At 47.8% G+C, this 20,992-nt stretch overlaps 8 protein-coding genes across 8 annotated transcripts; 6 read left to right on the top strand and 2 right to left on the bottom strand.

Moving 5' to 3' along the window:
- Nucleotides 1-1,672: 1,672 nt before the first annotated feature.
- Nucleotides 1,673-3,630, top strand: BJ212DRAFT_1532189 (lariat debranching enzyme, C-terminal domain-containing protein; the record flags this gene model as incomplete). Its single annotated transcript, XM_041341776.1, has 8 exons — nucleotides 1,673-1,678; nucleotides 1,725-1,915; nucleotides 1,969-2,052; nucleotides 2,101-2,222; nucleotides 2,272-2,371; nucleotides 2,412-2,913; nucleotides 2,964-3,294; nucleotides 3,344-3,630. 8 exons carry the CDS (start codon nucleotides 1,673-1,675, stop codon nucleotides 3,433-3,435), a joined length of 1,428 nt encoding a protein of 475 aa, XP_041197497.1. The 3' UTR covers nucleotides 3,436-3,630.
- A 74-nt stretch (nucleotides 3,631-3,704) lies between these two features.
- Nucleotides 3,705-5,142, top strand: BJ212DRAFT_1324204 (uncharacterized protein; the record flags this gene model as incomplete). Its single annotated transcript, XM_041334518.1, has 5 exons — nucleotides 3,705-4,490; nucleotides 4,546-4,604; nucleotides 4,665-4,838; nucleotides 4,972-5,054; nucleotides 5,114-5,142. Exons 1-5 carry the CDS (start codon nucleotides 3,807-3,809, stop codon nucleotides 5,140-5,142), a joined length of 1,029 nt encoding a protein of 342 aa, XP_041197498.1. The 5' UTR covers nucleotides 3,705-3,806.
- BJ212DRAFT_680200 (uncharacterized protein) lies at nucleotides 4,631-7,844 on the top strand. The gene is made up of 12 exons (XM_041343796.1): nucleotides 4,631-4,828; nucleotides 4,881-4,934; nucleotides 4,998-5,054; nucleotides 5,114-5,399; nucleotides 5,463-5,487; nucleotides 5,585-5,673; nucleotides 5,731-5,814; nucleotides 5,872-5,940; nucleotides 5,998-6,314; nucleotides 6,368-6,550; nucleotides 6,603-6,694; nucleotides 6,747-7,844. Exons 4-12 carry the CDS (start codon nucleotides 5,129-5,131, stop codon nucleotides 7,750-7,752), a joined length of 2,136 nt encoding a protein of 711 aa, XP_041197499.1. The 5' UTR covers nucleotides 4,631-4,828; nucleotides 4,881-4,934; nucleotides 4,998-5,054; nucleotides 5,114-5,128; the 3' UTR covers nucleotides 7,753-7,844.
- A 1,450-nt stretch (nucleotides 7,845-9,294) lies between these two features.
- Nucleotides 9,295-11,042, top strand: BJ212DRAFT_1324225 (uncharacterized protein). The gene is made up of 3 exons (XM_041334519.1): nucleotides 9,295-9,513; nucleotides 9,572-9,825; nucleotides 9,879-11,042. The coding sequence occupies exons 1-3, from the start codon at nucleotides 9,450-9,452 to the stop codon at nucleotides 10,848-10,850; spliced, it is 1,290 nt and encodes a 429-aa protein (XP_041197500.1). The 5' UTR covers nucleotides 9,295-9,449; the 3' UTR covers nucleotides 10,851-11,042.
- Nucleotides 11,043-12,072: 1,030 nt separating this feature from the next.
- On the bottom strand, nucleotides 12,073-13,756 carry BJ212DRAFT_680312 (uncharacterized protein). The gene is made up of 10 exons (XM_041343797.1): nucleotides 13,456-13,756; nucleotides 13,224-13,405; nucleotides 13,047-13,162; nucleotides 12,931-12,992; nucleotides 12,816-12,878; nucleotides 12,731-12,755; nucleotides 12,443-12,672; nucleotides 12,340-12,389; nucleotides 12,273-12,287; nucleotides 12,073-12,218 (listed from the first exon to the last, which is right to left on the bottom strand). Exons 1-10 carry the CDS (start codon nucleotides 13,505-13,507, stop codon nucleotides 12,090-12,092), a joined length of 924 nt encoding a protein of 307 aa, XP_041197501.1. The 5' UTR covers nucleotides 13,508-13,756; the 3' UTR covers nucleotides 12,073-12,089.
- Nucleotides 13,757-15,111: 1,355 nt separating this feature from the next.
- Nucleotides 15,112-15,818, bottom strand: BJ212DRAFT_1296071 (uncharacterized protein; the record flags this gene model as incomplete). The annotated part of the gene is made up of 2 exons (XM_041332393.1): nucleotides 15,112-15,477; nucleotides 15,603-15,818. 2 exons carry the CDS (start codon nucleotides 15,816-15,818, stop codon nucleotides 15,112-15,114), a joined length of 582 nt encoding a protein of 193 aa, XP_041197502.1.
- Nucleotides 15,819-16,406: 588 nt separating this feature from the next.
- On the top strand, nucleotides 16,407-18,169 carry BJ212DRAFT_1476327 (TFIIE alpha subunit-domain-containing protein; the record flags this gene model as incomplete). The annotated part of the gene is made up of 7 exons (XM_041339361.1): nucleotides 16,407-16,519; nucleotides 16,603-16,698; nucleotides 16,751-16,892; nucleotides 16,950-17,191; nucleotides 17,245-17,669; nucleotides 17,724-18,002; nucleotides 18,063-18,169. The coding sequence occupies 7 exons, from the start codon at nucleotides 16,407-16,409 to the stop codon at nucleotides 18,167-18,169; spliced, it is 1,404 nt and encodes a 467-aa protein (XP_041197503.1).
- Nucleotides 18,170-18,359: 190 nt separating this feature from the next.
- On the top strand, nucleotides 18,360-20,666 carry BJ212DRAFT_680530 (uncharacterized protein). Its single transcript, XM_041343798.1, has 4 exons — nucleotides 18,360-18,613; nucleotides 18,673-19,207; nucleotides 19,265-19,606; nucleotides 19,663-20,666. The coding sequence occupies exons 1-4, from the start codon at nucleotides 18,545-18,547 to the stop codon at nucleotides 20,238-20,240; spliced, it is 1,524 nt and encodes a 507-aa protein (XP_041197504.1). The 5' UTR covers nucleotides 18,360-18,544; the 3' UTR covers nucleotides 20,241-20,666.
- Nucleotides 20,667-20,992: the final 326 nt, after the last annotated feature.

The raw sequence follows: 20,992 nt of genomic DNA on the forward strand, positions 1-20,992 counted from the left end.
TTGCCAGATGCATATGGCACCATTCTGGAGCTGGTGTGCTGGTCTGACGGCTATGTGGACAGAGTCACGAATTGGGTACACATGCGGCATGCCTCGCCTCTTCCAAGCTGTGTAATCACACGTTCACACAACTTGGGTTGTGACATGTGTGTGCTCATGCACAGCTGCTCCTGCGCTGTATTCTGTTCTCGCAAATGACACGTTCAACTCAGTTGCTCTTGCGCATCTTTCTGACAGTGACGCGCGTCGCAAAAAACTGCACATTTAATAATTTCGTAACCCTTCCTTGTACCACCATTATGACCAACAGTCATCCCAGCAATATCCCGCTCTTTCCACTACACCGGTACCACAGTCGCTGATCTCCTTGGCAAATGCAGACTTTCTTCGTCGAACGATGCGAGTTTATTGCCTTGTGTTGTACTCCGCAAAGATGAATAATTCGAAACAGGGCGTATAAAATCACTTACACAACTCAACCCTCCAGCAACAGGATCAAAATGAACAGCTACAATAATGGTCACGACTATGTCTCGTACCACACTAGTGCATTTGTTTTCGGTGCTGCCACTCTGAGTGTGATTGTACACTGATCTGTTGTCGGCCTAGGTTTTAGATGACGCTTCTCCGCTAATGACCTTTGTGACATCCTCCTTGGTATGGTTCGGGCACTAATGAATACCACGAACGTCAAGAGGTTCCGACTGACTCTTACCGACTCCGGAGTCCTACCCAAAACGGCTGGTGAGTGTAATGCCCTGTTTTGTTTTCCGACAACTCAAATATTTTCCTTCAGGAACTCTGCGGTCATCGCTAGTTGAACTGGCTGATGCCAAATGGCTCCTTGTCGCTCGAGAAGAGGCTCCTTTTATTCTCTTGTTCTGGTCTTATTGTACTAACACTTACTACAGCAGAACTACAGCATCGAGGCCTAGTAAGTACTGTGGCTATTACTATCCCTATTTTGCACTTATTTGTGTGTTATGTCCAAGTTGCCGATTGTGTGCACCGCAAACATGGTCGAAACTCTTGCGAAGTTCTCCGATGGCCCGCTACATTAGCCAGGCACTGGGTACCATCAGCAGGCGGCTTGGAGAGAGGAGCTAGTAACACGGACAGGCGTGCATACGGGTCGCCCATTTTTACAGCTATTCTGTTGCTTTGCGATCCTCGAAATGCACAGTTTTTCGTTGATTTGCACCGATATGTTATGAGAGCCGCTGGATTCAAATCTACGGAGATCTACGGAAATCTAACTCTTCAATTCTTAGACTGGTGTCAATCGGCGTCGCTACCAGTTGTTTGAGACGGAATGCGCCATTTGTTGACACGACGCTCATCGTGACTACGGACACCGAACTTTTTAGGTTCTACTGATTTCTGTCAATCTCGTGCAAGGGCATCCTTCCGATTTCACTGGGGCATGACCATGAGTGGCTAGCATTTCATACTCGCCTGAGCATTTATCGTACATTCAAAATTCACACTGTGTACGCTTTATAACGAAGACTTCGTCAACAACCGAGCAGAGAGTTGCACAGCCACCAACCTCCTGCCAATTTTGTGGACAATGTTAATATTAGTCTAGTCTCACTGTGACCTAGTCTTAGCCAGACCTACAGACAATCGCTTCAGAATACTAGGTCAATCTCAAAAAAGGGAGCACAAGGCCATGAAGGTTGGATCTCGACAGTCGTAGTAACTATCCACTGACATTCTGATAGATTGCAGTGGAGGGATGCAGCCATGGCGCGCTGGACGCGATCTACCAGTACCTACGTGATCTAGAGGCCAGGCACAACTATATTGTAGATTTACTTCTTATGTGCGGGGACTTTCAAGCTATTCGCAATCACAGAGACATGCAATGCATGGCTGTACCGCAGAAGTATAGGCAGTTAGGTGATTTCCACAAGTATGTGCCAATACCCAGTTAGTACAAACATGCGTTGATCCACTTCTCTCTAGGTACTATACAGGAGAAAGGACCGCTCCGGTGCTTACCATCGTGATAGGCGGGAATCACGAGGCGTCAAATTACATGTCAGAACTGTACGCACCCGCTCCGCGCGCTGTCTGTATCCTTATTTCCTCTCACAGGTATCATGGCGGGTGGCTTGCACCAAACATATACTTCCTTGGGCATGCCGGATGCGTTCAAGTGAACGGTATCCGTATCGCTGGCGCGTCTGGAATCTTCAAAAGTAATGATTTCAGTCTAGGTGATTCGCCAATCACGTTCTCCGATACTCCAGCATTAAACACGCGCAGGTCTTTACGAAAGGCTGCCTTACGATCATGGCTCCATGCGAAGTATATACCACATCAGGGAATTCAACGTTCGCCGTCTGTCTTTGGTCCGTGAATTCTAGTCTTTGCGAGTTCTTGATCTCACACCGGATGCATCACAGCTGTCTTCCCCCGGATATCTTCCTTTCTCATGATTGGCCCCAATTCATCGAGCGACATGGGGACACTCAGGGTCTCCTTCGCCGCAAACCATTTTTCAGACAGGACGTACAGACCGGCAACCTGGGTTCCCCTCCTTTAATGGGGCTCCTGCGGACACTGAAACCAAAATGGTGGTTCTCAGCTCATTTGCATGTTCGCTTTGAGGCTACCGTGCAGCATGAACAATCCGACACAGGATCGAATTCTCCGTCCACTACTTCGCCGCCACAAAACCCAGATGAAATAGCAATTGCAGATGATGATTTCGATGCAGCTGAGCCCCAGAGTTCTCCAATTGAAGTCCCTCGTCCGAAAACGGCTTCCCACAACCCTGATGAAATAACCCTAGAAGAGGAAGAGGAAGAAGTTATACAATCGCCTCCTGTTGCTTATCGGCCACGGTCGTCTGTGACGAATTTCCTCGCATTGGATAAATGCCTTCCAAAACGAGAATTTATGGAGGTATGTAGCTCTGTGTTGATGGGACATGGGCCCGTTAATTTCTAATGTAGGTCATCGACATGCCTACCACATCGGATGAATTCGCCATGCCTGGACAACGCTGCATGCCAAAACTCACCTTCGATCCGGAATGGCTGGCAATATCACGCGCTTTCCACCCATTCTTCTCCACGAGGCGGCGTCAAGCAGATTATCCTGACGAAGCAACAGCTCGCGCGAAGGTTGCCGAAGAGATGGAGTGGGTCAAGTCGAATGTGCACAACAACGAAACAAACTCTTCTGATGCACCTCTACCTGGCATCCGATCCATTTTGGATTGCCAGACATTCGTGCAGAGCGCCCCTGGTCCTGGAAGTGAAGGAGCTCAAAAGAATCAACAACGTGAGTGCACTAATTTCTCGAAATATGTTCACTGACATTGGTTGTGCAGCACCTTGGTACACTAATCCTCAGACTGCCGCTTTTTGTGATATGCTTGACATTCAAAACATGATTGATTTCTCTTCTGACAACCGGGCCTAAGCAGCCTCTTGATAGCATTCCACAGAAATATGTGAGCGCTGACCAGGGTTTGTGATATCTAAGTTAGTATTATCCTCCCACGCCATGATTACTAATTACTTATATGAATGTTATTCCTTCGTCACCTCAGTCACATTGCATAGTTCCTCCCAGTCACGGTACTCTCACTGCCATGCTGAAGTTGCGTTTCGGATGGACCATTCTGATTCACATGTTCATGAGATAAATTTCACTTCTTTCTCGAAACTCCAGTACAGCAAGTGCGTAATATAGGTGCCTTGCGGCTGTGGCGTTGGATAAATGTGGCATGATAGCCTTTTCTTTTTCTTCCTTCCCCCGCCTGCTACTGTACCACTGTACAATAACTCGTCATGATCACAGGCCATTTCGCCCACATTCTCAATATATTGAAGAAATGGCTTTCACGACTTGCACGTCGCTCTGCGAGTTTATTCTTCGTTGTCTTGTCTTCACTGCATCGCTTTGTAGCAGGTCATTTAAAGTTCGGTGATCGGAGATTGATCACTCGTTTTCCCAGCGGGGTGCTCCCGCGATCTCAAGAGGATATCAGAGGAGAGGGTTCACCCATTTGCCCGAGCCTTCTGCCGCCTGGTCAAATGGGGCGGGAAGCTACGGAGGAGCCTCCATCGCCTTCAGACGATCCTTACACAGGATCCGATTCACGACATCCACGACCTTTACGAAGGGGTACAGCAATCCCTCCGTTGGACGCTCATACAACACCGATAGGATGCACCAGTGCCACTCAAACAGATGGGCTCCATCAAGGTTCTGTGTCAAGCTTACATCTGTCTCCGCATATGGAAGAGAGTTCCTTGAAAAGCAAGTCGTTCCCAAAGGACGGGGCATTGCAGGAGTTCAGCAGTTCAGGTCCTTCACGCCTTTCTGACTTCCATGAAATCTCCACAACACATTCACGACCACGAGGATACATGGACGATACTCACTCTATTAATACAACGCACACGCGATCCATGAGGCACTTGGCGCCTGGTATGCCTTATTCCCAATACGCGTCAGATAGTCGTGTTTCGGTGGGCACGGGTCACTCCTTCACACGATCGATTGCTGGTTCGGAAGTCCGACAAGCTGCGTATCGAACACACACGGGACCTGTCTATTCTCGCCCGATTAGCGTCTCTAGTGTCGTAGATATACACCACGGATCCCCGAATACGGTTTCTATTCCATTGAATTCGTCTGCCCAGGCTGTGCCATTATCAGATCATGGGTTCGGTCATCATGTGCATTATACCGCTCCCCCCGGCAGCAATGAGTTACCGGGCCAAGAGGTCGTCATGGTCTATGACGGCCCAAAGACATGCCCTATGGTTGCAGATAATGTCAGGAGGTATGAGAGGTGCCATTTCCGGTGAACATCAGTCTACTTTCCTACATTTGCTCAGGAGCTGATCTTTCCAAAGGAACCCCGACGTCACCGATGTTACTGTCCGTGCTATGACAATGGGTGCGCATGAGTAAGTCATTTTATGACTTTTAGTTGCCGCACCTGAGCTCTTTCAAGAATGAATGTGCCCCAGGGATGGACCGCGTTCGTGCACCCGGAAGGTGCCCGCTATTTTGTGAACCAAGAAACAGTGCGTCAAACCCATGAATCATTATGACCGATAGGCTGAGTTAGAGCTATAATACGTAGAGAACATTTACAGAAATGAATGTTTGTGAACCAGACATATGCGATGATATCGAATACTTCATGCAAATTTTGCTGGGTGACCTCGAGCGGACTATCGAGGGAGGGGACCTCTCACTGATGAAGGAGGTGGACCTTGTGGTTGAGCCCAAGAGCTTTGATGGCGAGTCTGTTGTCTGTTGCTATTATTTCGCCAATCACCGCGACCGATGTCTCTTTTGGTTGGATGACTTCAATCCCGAACGTATTATCTCAGAATGTAAAGGCATCCGAAGCCCCTCGCATTTATGTGGGTAGCTAATAGTTCTAAGACGATCTGGATCTGATGGCTTGTCCTTGTTTTCATTTCCAGGGTTTGCCATTGAAGCACAATACTGGTGTGTTCCAGTAAAGGTTCGCACAGCATCTTCACCTCACTGTCCCATTCACAATGAAATTCTAGATCGTATGCAAGTAAATTAACATTTAATGTAGGAGACATTGGGATTACTTTCCTAGCCTGTGCCCGGTTACAGAAAGCATTGTCGATGAGCTCAAGGATATGTTGATACATGCGACATGTGGTCAGTACTCTCCCAAATCTAATAATTTGATTTGATGCATACGGTCGCAATGAGCAGACCACTTAACATCGCTGGGTTCTTCTGCGGCATTTGATGCCATTGAAATCAAGGATCATCTTTCTGTTGTTGACAAAATCAAGGGTATGCTACTTTGATACCTCCTCACAGACGCCATGCGCTAATCCCATTTTTTCAAAGTCCGTCCCACTCCCCCTACCCCCCCTACGCACCAGAGTATGCGACGAGGTCACGCTGCTATCGTCATTGGTGAGGCTTGAGCCTGAGTTCGATCTATTGTATTCCTGATGTTGATCATCATTTAAGGCCGCATCATGTATACACTCAGTCAGTGCTCTCTCATTTATACATCTAGCTGTAATTCACGTTCATTTGAAGCTCATAATCACTTCGTGAATTACCACGGTGAAGACTGCGTGAGGCTGATGTTTGAACAATCGGTCCACGGTTGGACATATAAACCATCACCGTTAATGGTTATTCTCGCACCCCTTCTGTTCTTTGACCCCGTGGCTCAAGTCCGGGAACTGCACAAGATTTTTGTCGACGAGGTTGCTCACACGGCACGGTGGAATGCATTCTGTTCAAACTTCAAAGGGCAGCTTCAGGACTCCAACCTCTTGGTAAGCCCACCTCTTCATTGTTATCAACTTTCATGGGATCAATGTTGAGCCAGGCCACTGTCTTGCTCAATGCCAACGTCGGGTTTCTTGCCATCAACACTGTTGATAAGGGCGGTAGAGATGCTATTCAGCTGGCAAGCTACATGTCCTTGGTGACGAGCTTGGGGAGCATAGTCCTCGGCCTGTTCTTTGTTTCACATAATCGAACTTCTGGACAAAATACAGCCCTGGATGCAGTCAGTATATTCCACCGTATTACTAGAACATTCCTTATGGTAGTTGGTTCAGGCAGTATTTCTGGGAAAACTTCACAATGGAACACACGGAATGGAAAAGCTGGCCATAATTTATAGCCTCCCCAAGGCATTGCTGATGTGGGGGTGAGTCTGCACTCTAATGTAATAGGCCGAGATCCTGATATCAATATATTAGTATGGCCTTCTTCTTTGCGGCGTTCTCGATCGATTGGTGGACTTCTGGAGATATGACTTCCAAGACCATTGTTGGTACTGTGACGCTGGTCGTATTGGTGATGCTTTCAAACAGCATCATTCTCACCAGGGAAGGAGCAAAGTGGTCGTGGCGGCCAACCTGGCGGCTGTGTGGAGACATCGTCCAGGGACTGTCGTCTCGTCTGGCTGATGCTTGGAAGCAAGTCGTGGTGTTCGGCCAAATAGATCCTCGAACCCATTCTGACGCGATTGACCTTGTTACTTCCGTTGGCCTCTCTGCTGAGGCGGATGCTCAAATGCGCAGCACCTCTTATATTACAACATTTCCTAGTTCAGAAATACCGGGCCCGGACAAGTATGAAAATCGCCCCGACTCCCCTATCCCCCCGGTTCGGCCAGGCCACCCCACCGCTTCCGTAGATACACCTCAGCAACCACATACTGGCAACTTCGTACTGCCATCATCGGGTTCACGCACTAGCACAGGTGTTCTGTCACGCGCAGGCTCTTTGCAACAGATTCGAGAAAATACCCAAACGGTCTTCCAGGACCATTCTACCACGGAGACTCGCTGCGGGTCTGGTAGTGCCCCCTTGTGCGTGCACGTTAACACATTGCCAAGCTCTGCATCAGAAGGGATGGTTGGGACACTGGCCAATGCATTACGGCATTCTGATGCTCTCCCAGCCACGGCCACCATCATGTCCAAGCATGGATTACAGAGTGCAGCGGAAGACATCAACACGGGCGCACCCATATCTCCTGATTCATTTGGTACAGAAGAAAGGGAAGGTGTAACATACACCAAGAACGTGGTCGAAGAGCCTAGGGAACTCGAACATCCTCAACCTTCGTCGAGCACAACGCCACCTCCAAAAATCTATGCTAGAAGCGCCACTGGTGACCATTTCCATCATGCGCCAGGGGCTCCGCAGGCGACGCTGCTTGAAGCTGGCCATGACATAGTAGAGGAGTGCCACGAGTAGGAATACATACTTGCTCTGGCCTGCAGGGTCGCCATGGCAGATCGTGAAGGACATGAGGGCTGTCGAGCTCGTGGCCGTTGTTCAAGCTTCAAGGACCGTGGAAAGTCCATATACATACACCAAAATTGCATCAGATTTCATATACCAAAGATTGTGATCACACGCATATAACATGTTGCTGAGATGAAGAAAGATCAACTGGCTGTTGAAAACTTGCGGTCAAGCCAAGTTCAAGTTGGTATCCTGGGCGCCCACCCGTTACCATTGTCATCGCTTAATGTTCGGCAGGCACCCGGCACCCGTCAACACCCACAAATAACGCGCACTCTGTTCGTCGATCATCGAAAGTCAAGTGTACAGGCTCTCCTTGCTGTAAGTGTAAGTCGCTCGTGATGATCAGACTAATTTACACCATATACTAGCTTGCGCATTCGCAGCCGTCCGACTCGCCAACTCCAAGTAGTACACCCAACACCTCTCATAAAACTACGCTACACACCGAAAATAGAAATTTCACATCTCGTCCGGACTTTGCAAGCAGCATGAAAAGAAGTCTTTGCACCGAGGAACCTAATTGTATGGCCCTCGTGAACTATCACTGCAAGGGATCGATATTCGAGAGCTGCCAAGAGCAGTGCATCAGATAATCATCATCGAGGTCATCATTCAGCACAGCCGCGAGCCCACGAGCAGTTGAGCTTGCCCTGTGAGATGTGCAGCCTGTGTTGATTGCACATACTTGAATTCACACATCGCGGGTCGTGGCAGCGTCGGCATACTCTCGGCAGTGTTGCGGACTTTCTAAGCCTGAAGTCGGACCATGTGCAAAACAAATCTTTGTATCTCATGCATTGCCCGAAACAGTGGAATCTTATCCATAATGAAGTGCCTGTCGTGACATGGACTCATGCAGCGAGGATGAAACCACCTTATAGTACGTCGCAAACTCCTGTGCGGTCTCTATTAACTATAATGGTGGTCTGACTCCACTGCATCAGTCTCGCGTCAAGTTCAATCATGCCGCGTCAATGATTTCAGCATCCTGATCGTTTGATTTGCCTTGCATTTGGCTGAGTTGTTATTCTAATGCATGTCATGTATCAAAAAACTTATTGCAATACACTAACTTTTCACCGTCCAGTCTGAATCTGTTCTGGTTGTGTGCATTTGTTCGACTTGTTTGTTGTACAACGTGCACTATCTCACCTATAAATCTATGTCTATCGAAATCTATCAGTCGGGCTCGACTGCCCAGTAGAAGTGCTTGGGCCCGGTTGTTGTACGAGATGTCACAATATGCAATCGAATCATATAAAGGTGATACTATGGGTCCAGACGTCCATGAATCGACGTAGAGCTCACATATTTGAAGCATATAAAACGTATTGCATTGACGCTGAGGGAGTAATATACTAGGAAGAGTTGGGACTGTGCAATGACACGTTAAACCAATTTTAGGGCGCGTCACAGCCGCGTCATGACCGCGGCAGGCGCGGCAGGTTGCGGCAGGACTAGGTTAAAATAGTTACGCTCATTAATGAAGTTTGAAGTGGGCAACCGAGCCCAAGCTAATTGAGCAGCCCTAATAATCGAGTTGACAATCAAGTTGATTGTTTCTCACCTGCTGCGGCCGCCACCATCAATTTTTAGACCCATACGAGTACTAAATACTAAGTGCCCTGCCTGCCGTTAGCCTGATGGCAATTCCAATCTCCAGTCGCTCCATCATAGTATCTAAAGAGATTCTTGAAGGCATTCAAGGTCCGTGAGTCCTGCGGGGTTCTGCGAGACGGAACAAAAATTTAGATGTTTAGAACAGGCGCGCACACTATCATTTCTCAGCTGAACTCCTCCCGGTCAATCACCAAACTCAAGTTAAACAACAGCCGACTAGGGGATGACGGTGTCTCTGCACTCTTTACATTCCTCAGATCTCCGGCAGCCTCACGGCACCGCAGGTCGATATCGGAGATCCATCTCAACGATAATGATATAGGCTGCCGAGGTTTGCGCGACATAGCGGACTATGTGAATGGAAATGAAGTAGTACTGAAGACATTGTGGCTCGCAAACGTGAGTAATCATCTATCTTTCGGTTTCGCAAGGTGGATGAACACCGTCGATAGAACACGATAGGACCTGATACTGATGTTCTGGCCTGGTTTGCCACCACAGTAAATCACTCTCGCCTAGAGTTCCTTTCGCTCACGGGAAACTATAAGCTTGGCGATGCTGTCGTCGAGACCTTCTTTCGCCATCTAAGGGCACCCTACCTTCGGGAGTTGCATATTAATGCCATGGGACTAACTGCACGTTGTGCACCTGGACTCGCGGAGTGGATTTCATCGGGGCACACTGGTGGAGCGCGTTCCCTGCACACTCTCAAATGTAGTGGCAATAACCTAGGGATCAAAGGCGTATGGGAAGTTATTCACGCCATCGAAAAGGGTAACTGGTCGCTCATGAACGTGGAAGTGTATGCGAACCAACTAGCAGGCACGGAGATCCCGAATGACAACTCTCCCATTCAACAATCAGGGCATTTGTCATCCTCTGAAACGGAGGTGTCGTGGAAGGATGCAGAACGTGCTCTTCACCGCGTGCTTCACCGGCGAAACGCTTATTGGAAAAGACAAGTAGAGATGGAGGCATTGAATCTTCTCAAGTACTCCCGGACAGTCTTTCTTCGGTCCAAGGCTTCTTTTTCATTCGCGGATCAACACTCTATGAATAATTTGGCCAGCGAATCGTTTCCATTTCACAATCTTCCTATGGAGCTGCGCCTCCACATCCTTGCGGTCCTCGCTCCTTCATTATCTTGTGCACAACGTACCCGCATCTACGATTATGCTGCCGACCCTTCAACTCTTCCCCCGCTTCTACCGCGTCTACAACGAGATATTGGCCATGGATGTATCGCAGATCCCTCACGAGCCCTTGGAGCAAGTGTAGGATTTACATTGCACAGCTCAGGCGGTTGTGCTGAAGGGAAGTGTATGGGCACTGGTAACAGTCTTGTATGCCGTCGGGACGCAGAGCGCACCAGGTTTCTGGAAGCTGTTGGATGTTGTGCATATGAGCCTGAATGCGTCACCTGAATGCGGTAGGATCACTTCAGAGGATAATTGTTGATGCCATTCCGATGACATTTTATTTATGCAGTGTACATACCATGACTTGTGTAAGTTGCTGTACCAGTAACTCGTGACTCTACTGTATATTGTACAGGGCATATGTAGGTAATAGTATATCAATTCAACACATGTTCGAATGAACAAATTACAGCTATATTCATATCGGGTGATTTAAAGCCATAGGATTTAGAAACGTCTTCAGATCCAAACATATTTCCAAACCTTGTACCGAAAACCGACATGTGACATTATACACAATCGAACGATGACTTCCGCCTGTTAAGAATAACTCATTCCAAGCTCTTGTCTGAACGAGGGGTGCTACCCCCTCTTCTACTAGCTTCAAAATGACCTTCAAAGTTCAAACGTAGGTTTCGCAGTCCACGAGATCCTTTGACATGGCCCGGCGGTCCGGAGACACGTCACCTCGAGGAATAGGGTTTGTGCACCACTGTCACGGTGTTGCAAACCCAGCCTCAAGAATTTTCCATGTCGAAGTTCATCGTGACTGTCATTTCATGCATACCAGTGTCTGCCATGGAGTAGCAATTGGTCATAGTAGCAGGTCACTTCGCACAACTCCGAGATATGTGCGATGGGGACGGTTCGGTGTCGCTCCAACAAATAAAAGCGGTCAAGTGTATTTTTCAAATTCTGGTCTAGCCATTGATATGAAGATAGCTGCAAACATATATAGAACGAATTTCAACAAGAGGGGAGTCGCCAATGTTTGGGTATCATTCGCGCAAGTATTTGAGTCCTGAAAACAACTTTGATCCGGAATGACGACAGACATCCCTGATATCGACATACAGCTTATGCAGTGCGAGAATAGCGGGCTATTCATATCCGACCGCAAGGCTGAGGAATAAGCAGGCCGCTGCATGGAGAAATATTATGGTTGCAGGACATATATCTGGCAGATGCACGGAACCCCGAGGTGTACTGTGGGATCCGGAACTAATAAACTGCTTTTGATCAACCCGACGTTGGGCGTTGAGTTCCTGACTGGATGTCAAGTCGGCTACGATGGTGCCCTGTGCCGTATCTCCACATACACTGACCGCATCATGTTCATCTGGGCGTTCGTTCGACTATTCGGGTGTAAGGAAACTTGTGTGCATAATCAATTAGTGCAAAAGCTACATGCAAAGACGTTGCATCGATGAAGCAGCTGCTAAACATCTTTGTTCATAATGAGATTTAAACAAATCTGCCTTTGATTTCCTGCGAAAATTCCTCCATGGTATGGAACTTCACCCCTAAATTGATTAATCGTGGATCAGGGATAGTGGTATGCGGGTATAGTCCAAACTCGGACTGAAAAGCATACTGAGAAAATATTATCAGCATCAAGCTTACATTACCACTCAAGTTAATACTCGCCATCTCGTCCATTTCCTGTAAGACGTTTGAGAACATGGACTGCATCAGAGAGAAAGTATATACGAACCTGCATTCCAGTGGTCGGGGAGGACACAAATGATACTGGCTTCCCTAATGCTGATGGAAGCAAGAAGATTAGATCAAAAAATTCCTGCATTTTAACCACATACCCTGCTGGAGGATTGATGCAAATTGAATGTAGTTCAACTTTGCACTGACAGCATAAAACGTGCATGAGAGAATTTCTGATTCAGGATCTTTGTAGTGCTTGAGGAGCGCTAATGCGCACTGGCCAAGGTCCCGCTCAACCCAAGTGATATACTGAGGAGATTGAGAGTCATATCTGGGCACGTTTAGCTCTAGGCAATCGGAGTCCGGCACAAAGACGAGATTATTGTAACTGTCATGAAGTTTGCGTCAGTCATGCAGATGCCTTTATCTATGTAAAAACATCTCACTTCCAGAGATTCTCCGAAAACCAGCCTTTAATCGTCGGTGTCAACTGATCGAAAAGGTTCAAAAGACATTGATAAAACCACTTACCGGTGTGTAGAATGGAATGGGGCACACCGGAGTCTCGTAGATAGTCATCTATGTCAGCTTTGTCTAATATGCATGTAATTAGTTCATGTCGCATGCTAGACAAAGAAAGACCTACTGTCGAACTGGTAAACATTTGCATACTTCCCGTTGGACACCCTTGTACAATGCGGAAGAGAACTGCGGAAGGTACGCACTAAGGCCGAAGTCACAAGAGAAAACAACCAAATTCACCTCCAAATGAAGTACTTAACGTCCATTGATTTGGCAGCGTCAACGAGATTCTTCCCGAGTAGCATTTCGCTGTTGTGACCTTGAGTGACGTTTTTGGGATCATAATAGTCAGTGATCTGTTAAAACAGGTGGTGGTAAGCTAAGCCTTCGGAGGGCAATAGAACAAACGTGTCATACCCCATAAACGGCTTCAACACCGGACAGGGCTTGCTTTAACGAGTCAATGTCCCCTAAATCAGCTTGTGCAACCTCGGCCCCAAGAGTCTTCAGCTTCAACGCTTTCTCCGAACTGCAGTTTCGGGTGATTGCACGCGGCACGAATGTACCATCTGCTAGTAGAGCTTGCATGACAGATGAGCCTGATGGTTCTGATTAGCCAGTAACTTGAGCATGGATGTCATCAGCATGCCTTGAGTTCCAGTGGCTCCAAACACAGCAACTATGCGAGGTGACATTGACATTGCTCAGATATGAGTGAGCGAAGTAGAGAATGGGAGATGCTTTATTCTATTCCGTACCTTGACACCTTTAGTAGTCATTCTCAAATTGTTTATGTCCTGTTGTGACACTCCGTCAGGCGAAGTATCTATTCACTTCTTGTGCGGTGTTCGGGGTGGAAACAAGGTCCCCGAGCTGTAATGCATCCAATGACGAGTATGTTGATGCAAGGTATAGGCGGCGACCGGTGGCACTGCGAATGGGATCACCCTGAAGCGGGCAGACTTGTTCACGTGGATCCGAGAGAAAAGGGCATTAGAATCTACAGAATTATCCGGATTTTGCAACCTAACCAACTCAGTATATATGATCCGTTGGGGCAAGGATAATTCGATCTCCCCGCACCAGTGACATCTGTCGCGGCGAACTTCAGAGATCAGATCCACCTGTGATGTCAAAACACAAATAGCTAGTCATTTGCCACAGTGCACGCCGGAAACGTTCAAATTTTGTCCATACCAAATCCATATCAAAGATCGCTCCACCACGCCCAATTTCATGTGGGTCCTCTGGTTAGTACCCCAAATTGACTGCTTACGTCAACAGGGTTACTCTGTCGGTAAAGGCTCGATGGCAGCTACTTCTGGTTTGCACGTATAATAGCAAATAATAATCATCCTTTGAACGGGAAAGGCTTGTGAAGCGTTTCGCATGCATGGGCAACAAGGTCGTTTGCCAGTCGCGTTGAGTCGGCAGCATGCACGACCGTATCAAAGGTGGTGTCATTCGCGGTGGCATGGATGACATATCAGAGTCCAGACATATGAGTAGAGTTGTGAGAATTTATGAAGCGCACAGTACTGATATCGCAAACGGTGTCCACGTCAGAGTTCAAGATGAGAGCAGTAATACAGGTATCGCCTAGCCTATAATTTACGTTCGGGCTTGACGTGGCACTGCAGACATGATTAAGTTTAGTCAAGTTTTAAGGACGTAGTGAGGCACGTAACGAAGAACCGAACCATCTTTCCTGTCTGCAACCACTGCTCACTACAGTACAACTTGGGCGGTGGGCAGTGGGCACAAGCCTGAATACGAGCTTTGTACAAATCTGCGAGATCAGACCAAAAAGGAAAGTGCCAGGGTCACCTACATACCACCAGCATAATCTTCGGCCTTTGACCTCTTTTCACTTACTCTATCATAAGCTAAAGCATATGCCATGGTTAAGCGAAGAATCAGTGAAGGTACTTGCACCATTGTCATTAATTTGACGCACAGCTGTACTGCGGAATGTGCGCGGTGATTTCATCATGATAGAGACTCCATCTTCAAATATAGCTCCAGTCTGTGACTTCGCGACTCCTGGATGAAGAGAATGTTTCCTGATGTTTCCTGAACACGTCCATCCAAAGCTTCACAGGTGGCCGGCATTCATTTATCTCTCAGGTCGCTTGAAGTCTCTGCGCTGCGGCCAGGCTGCTTGAGATGATGTGACCTCGGGATTTCTTTCTTATCATCTGGTATTCTGTTCACTTCTGCTTGGTTTGGCTTACATTTTTCTTACTTTTGGACCCAATGCTACTCCCAGTGACGCCCCTTTCCAAAAGTATCTTTAATATTCATACTACTTCGGCATCGTGGACTTATAAATTGAATTGTAGTTCTTGTTAGCACACGCGATGCCCTTTCTTTTCAATCGACAACTGAAGACGGCGTGTATGGGGACGCGATCGCACGCCGCTTGAGCCGTTCTGCTGCGCATCGGCGTACAGCTGGCAGTTACAGCTGAAACGGGACGCAATTGGTGATAGAATTGGGGAGGGTCCTTCCGGTTATACCCCGAAAAGATCGATGTCGTCATTTTGCACTTATCGAACAAGGCCTGGCCACACGATGAGCGCAATTGCACAATCTTGTCCGACGCATCATGCGGAGAAAAAGTTGTAATGAACTCCAGGGCCGAGCGGTACAAGCTTGGTCCAACTCTCTCCTAATGAACAACACATCAGGCTAAACTATGTACACAACGATCATAATTCAAACTACCTGTTGCAGGCAACAGCGACAAAGCCGGCGCTTTTCCGACGAGTCAGTAGAATCTCCCCGAGGGCTCACTCTGGAATTTGTCAAGTGATGTTCTAGAAGTGGTGCATCTGTCAGCAAATCAAATGTATCGGCCGCATCGAGCTGCCGGTGGGCATGGGTTTCGTGCTGTTCAAGTGCGGCACCAGTTGAGGAGCGAACGTCGTGTAACTTCAGAAGAATAATCTTGATGTTCTGCCTATTCTCAAGCATTGCGTTGTTCTTCATAGTGAGACAATGACTGGACATGTTTTTGACTGGAGCTTACTCTTCAGCTTTATGACTACCTCGGTAGGCATTCTGATTGGTGGAAACCTAGCTGGGCTGCACCTTGGAGAAGGCAAAATGGCTCTGATGACACGCTTGTGGGTGCGATGGGCAATGGTAGACATGTGATTTACTATCTATCATTACTAAATGTGCGGGCACTACTTACGTTGAGAAATGCATGCATTGAAGAAGGGATGTGGTAGCGAGAGGGGATCTGACAATATGTCGCGGATTCATTTGCACACGAACAGACGGCTTCGATGTAATTGGAGTGGTTAACGGCGGCTCGTTGCATGTGGTGGATTGATAATTTATCCTGTGGTCATATCATCAGCCAGCTTCGTCCACATCACCGCCAATGACCCAATTGCACTAGAACGTGGACATGTGTCAGTGTGTCGAATTTCTATCAAGACGGTGGCCACTGGTGACAATATTAGTCCACACTGATACTAGTAGTAGTAATAGTAGCTGTTGTCAGATGAGTCCACAACTCGCCCATACGCTTATTAAGCAGTTGTTTCAGCCTTCTTCTCCTCGCTCGTGGTTGCAGACTCAAACAACACTATGGCGACCAAAGAAGACCAAGAGGCGCTGCGTCTTCTTGTCCAACATGTCTCCCGAGGATTCTACGAATCAAAGTTCACTATTATCATGGACCAGCTAGCCCGTCATCCGGTGTAAGTATCTAGAATGTGGATGAAACAGAGCCCGTTAACCTTTCAACTACGATGTGTACCCATGACCACTAATTTGGCACCAGTCTCAAGGACGACGACCTGGCCGGGCGGATGGGCCTTCAGGCGAAGGAATTGAATAAACTTATGGCCGTTTTAGGGAACGACCGTCTGGTGCAAGTGTAGGTGTAGTCACCTGTATTTATCTGTAATCATATCTGATTTTACCCCGAGATACCGCCAAAACGAGCTCAAGGAGGGGGCCCAGAGGTCTGTTGGAAGACAGTACTATTACATCGACTACAAGCTCTTTTGCGATGTCGTTAAATGGCGCATCGCAGAAATGCGGAGAATTATAGATTCCGGTCTCCGTAATGTCAGTCTAGACTCATTTTTTCCTGTGACGCACTGAAACAAATGTATCTGTTTAAAGGAACTCGACAACAAAGGCTACATCTGTCCGCAGTGCAGCAAATCGTACGCACCATTAGAAGTCGACAAGCTGATAGATTTTTCGAGAGGAATACTTGTGTGCGAGGACTGCCATGCAGAAGTTGTGGAGAATGAGAACGCGGAGAACGTCAGGGGAAGTCAGGACCGGATGCAGAGGTTCAATCACCAGATGCGGTTTGTTGTCGAAGGTTTGAGAAAAACAGAATCTATGGTTCTTCCAGCGTGCGTATCTCAATACATCAACCACATATCCTTCCTGACGCAGTATGTTGCAGGCTTGATGTTCCCACTTGGGTCAAAAATAATGTTGGTGATGCTGAAAAGCAAAAGACTGGCCAAGTGTCAGGTTTGAAAATAGCAGGGTCTGGACCTGGCGGGAGACAAGAAGATGGTGTTGGCATAGTCATGTCAATGGACAAGGACGAAGCAACGAGACGGCAGGAACGAGATGCTGAGGCAGCGGCAAAGCGACAGCAAAACGCCCTGCCAGCATGGCACTTGAAGAGTACTATCACCGGTGATCTGACGGCTCTTGGCATGCAGGAGAGTGCGCGTGCCGTGGGGAGAGAAGGCGAAGGCCTGCCAGTATCCAGCGACGACTCTCTCAAAGGGCTTGGAACTATCGGCACTCTGCCACGTCCACTTCACCTGACAGCGGTGACGGAAGATGTGAAACCAGAAATCAACCAAGAGATGGATTGTACGTCGTTGCGATGTGAATTCTGTATCGTTATGGTGATCTAACGGTATACAGATTACGACCAGTACTATGCGTCGTTGGCGGCCTCTAACGCAGTTTCCTCTCAGAACACGCCCAGATCTGGCCTCGGAAGTGAAGAGTTTGAAGAGGAGGAACAAAAGCCCTCTGTGCAGTACCTAGATTCCCTCAATGATTACAGGAAGCGGTCCCGATCACAAGAGGACGAAGGTGCTGCAGCAACGAAGTTGCCTAAGATCGATGTTCCAGAACCAGAACCAAACATCACTGATTCTGTGATAGAGGCAAATGGGGCGGATGATACCCCTGTATTAGGTGGGTTTTCGTTCTCCACATCAAAATCTTAGTATCCTCACCCTTGTGCCGCTTTCGCAGTCAACGGCGTCTTGAAACCATTTTCGGAGGTTACTGATGAAGATACCGAACTTATGACGCCAGACGAATATACCGCGTACTACGAAGTTTTGCAGTCGCGGTCGTAGACCTAATTTATTTAAGCTACCCTGGGTCTAAAGTAGTCGATAAAGGGAAACACATTATAATTGTTGTACTAATTCAAGATAATAAATGCATTCTTGTGTATGATGTACTGTCGGCTTCGGTGGTCCTTCGCATCTCAGATCGTGTAAAGAAGACTGTTTCAATTACATGTCTAGGCGGCCTACTTCATCACGTGATTCGGTTCTTCTGAGCTTACATGAGCGGAAATGGCCAAATAAAATATTCATGTTCTCGACTTGAAAGCATTCCCCAAAACGTTTACAGCAAGCCGCAACCTCTTCGTGATACCCCCGAGGGAGGCGCCCTTAGATACCACAGGCACGTCGGTAGCTCAGGAGTTCGATAGCGAGTCAACCATGGACTATACCATTTTCAATCCAATCGATTTACCTTGCGGTCGTACTATTGAGAACAGGCTAGTGAAGGTAGTGTTTCCGTCTACATAATCCGATGAGAGTTGTTTAAAACAGAGTCGTTGTCATAGGCAGCTATGTACGAGCACATGGCAAATTTCCCTGGTGGTCCACCAAACGAATTACACTATGGGTTGTACTCTGAATGGGCAAAGCATGGATGGGGAATGATTATCACTGGGAACGTCCAGCTCTCACCTCAGCATCTGACCTTGGGCCGTGACATCGTTGTGCCACCCACACTCAATGCAGAGGATCTCAAACCCTTCGAGAGGTTGGCAGAAGTCATCCACGGAGCTGATGATGGCACGCGCCCCCTGGCTATTATGCAGCTATCGCACGCAGGACGCCAATCAGCGAATTTTATTGGTGGTCGACCACCTTTTGTTCCACCACTGGCCCCTAGTTCTGTTCGTGTTGGGGCAGGTCATACTGAAAATCGTGGAAGGGGCGCAATCTCTGACTTGATGTTTTATGCGTTGTTCCAAGTTCCTACGGAGATGACCACACTGGACATTCTCTATGTCCAATCCAGTTTCGTGCGAGGCGCTCTCTTGGCGTACAAATCAGGCTTTGATGGAGTCCAACTTCATGCTGCCCATGGATGTGAGTCCATATAATATTTGCGTTCATGTATCTGGGTTGAATTTGAATTATTTGCAGACTTACTGGCACAGTTCATGAGCCCTAAGGTGTGGTCGCTGTGTACTTCAAAAAAACTAACTACAATTACGTGTCAGAGTAATATCCGGAACGACGAATACTCAGTGGCACCGGAAAATGTTACCCGCATGCTTTCTGAAATAGTTGAAGCTATCCGCAAGGTGGTGCCAACCACTTTCATAATTGGAATCAAAATCAACTCGGCTGATTACGTCACTTCTGGAAGCGCCGAAGAAGTAGCTCGGGAAGGCGAACGGCGTGTCCTAGATCACATTCGCACCATTGCAAGTTGGGGTACCATCGACTTCATCGAGATTAGTGGAGGAGATTACGAAAAGCCTGGTAAGGGGGCGTAAAGCGAGAATGTTCCTCACGGTCTAACCCGATCTCTTGCTCAGACTTTATGGCATGTAGTGGATCTCAAAAACTAAACCGCCAGGCCTTCTTTGCGCAGTTTTCACGGACAGTCATGAAGGACCTTCACCAATCGCCTGTCCCTTTCTCTTCCATCCCACTCATTCTACTGACTGGTGGCTTCCGTTCCCATTCTTATCTACAAGCTGCCTTGATGTCGAAGCACGCCGACTTGCTAGGCATCGGGAGAGGGGCTGTCCTCTGTCCCGACCTGCCCAAGATTCTTCTATTACAGCTACAAGATAGCAAGTCTTCTAGCACTTGGGCTGACAAACCCTTTGCACACGAACCAGAGGCAGTGTTCAGAGCTTCTAAATGGGTACCAAGTGTGAAGCTCATTGGCGCTGGCGTCGGGACTGCATGGTATACCATCAGAATGAGGGATATTGCTACCTCCCAGATCAAGAACCCTAGGGCAGAACCACCACCTGCAGATTACAACAGAGGAGGATTAATCGCTGTGTTTAAGATGTGGGTTTGGTTCGACTCTAGAATAGCTCCGATTTGGGTCCTAGGAATATTCATGGTGCTTATTGTCACGACCGAGGTTGTCTATCACTAAAGGTGGCGTCATCGGTACGCCAGGCTGATCGGGACGTTCATGCCGGTGCGGCCTCCGAGCAGGGCAGGACGGCCGAAGGCACCTTGGCACTCCACGTGGCCCATTGTCACCGATTGTCGCACCCCAACTAGGAGATGCTGGAGGAATTCGTACGTTTCATAGGACGGAATACTCGTCACTATACAATGTGTTTGACTTGTGTGGTTCATTTTTCGATCCAGGACTCTGACTAGCTGATCAGGTTGATCTGAAAAGCGACTTACAATAACCTCCTCATTCTTCTCATTCTCATTCTTCCGGTATATCTCCGCGCGCGACGTCAGTGAATGAGTTGTGCTGATTCAACCATTCCCATTTCTGACATTGCCTTTTAATATTTGTGCCGAAATCAGTCACGGACGATCGTATTATTGGAAGCCTCGCTATCTTGCTACGACTTACTCTTTGATACAAGCAATATAATCGTTGCCCTTAGGGAGGATATTGTTGCTGCTTCCGAGATCGACGGGATCTATCAGTTCGGCAGCCCCAACTAAGCAAAACAAATCTAGGGAAGACAGTCAACACTCCTGGGGATGCTACCTCGTACTGTCTAGCTGGAGTTTTCTCGGTTTCCCCGGCTGCAAGTAGAACCGTAAGGTGATAAGCCTCTTGGATGAACCCATCGCATTCGTATTATTATTCGCAAAGGCATGCGCTTTTCGGCACATATGGTCCGTAGATGGCATAATGTGGAGGTCGTGACTCTCGCG

This window comes from Suillus subaureus (genome assembly GCF_016647635.1).
Source record: "Suillus subaureus strain MN1 chromosome Unknown BJ212scaffold_4, whole genome shotgun sequence".
Taxonomy (NCBI): Eukaryota; Fungi; Basidiomycota; class Agaricomycetes; order Boletales; family Suillaceae; genus Suillus; species Suillus subaureus.

Bases quoted from the DNA above. Each gene is read 5' to 3' on its own strand.
- BJ212DRAFT_680200 (XM_041343796.1), top strand. From the start codon at position 5,129: ATGAATGTTTGTGAACCAGACATATGCGATGATATCGAATACTTCATG. The intron at 5,400-5,462 runs GTGGGTAGCTAA...TTTCATTTCCAG, and splicing joins CCGAAGCCCCTCGCATTTAT to GGTTTGCCATTGAAGCACAA. The intron at 5,815-5,871 runs GTATGCTACTTT...ATTTTTTCAAAG, and splicing joins TGTTGTTGACAAAATCAAGG to TCCGTCCCACTCCCCCTACC.
- BJ212DRAFT_1324225 (XM_041334519.1), top strand. From the start codon at position 9,450: ATGGCAATTCCAATCTCCAGTCGCTCCATCATAGTATCTAAAGAGATT. The intron at 9,514-9,571 runs GTCCGTGAGTCC...TGTTTAGAACAG, and splicing joins GATTCTTGAAGGCATTCAAG to GCGCGCACACTATCATTTCT. The intron at 9,826-9,878 runs GTGAGTAATCAT...CACCGTCGATAG, and splicing joins AGACATTGTGGCTCGCAAAC to AACACGATAGGACCTGATAC.
- BJ212DRAFT_680312 (XM_041343797.1), bottom strand. From the start codon at position 13,507: ATGTCAATGTCACCTCGCATAGTTGCTGTGTTTGGAGCCACTGGAACT. The intron at 12,673-12,730 runs GTGAGATGTTTT...ACTTCATGACAG, and splicing joins TTTTCGGAGAATCTCTGGAA to TTACAATAATCTCGTCTTTG. The intron at 12,390-12,442 runs GTATGTGGTTAA...TGCTTCCATCAG, and splicing joins TGCATCAATCCTCCAGCAGG to CATTAGGGAAGCCAGTATCA.
- BJ212DRAFT_680530 (XM_041343798.1), top strand. From the start codon at position 18,545: ATGGACTATACCATTTTCAATCCAATCGATTTACCTTGCGGTCGTACT. The intron at 18,614-18,672 runs GTAGTGTTTCCG...TCGTTGTCATAG, and splicing joins TTGAGAACAGGCTAGTGAAG to GCAGCTATGTACGAGCACAT. The intron at 19,208-19,264 runs GTGAGTCCATAT...AATTATTTGCAG, and splicing joins ACTTCATGCTGCCCATGGAT to ACTTACTGGCACAGTTCATG.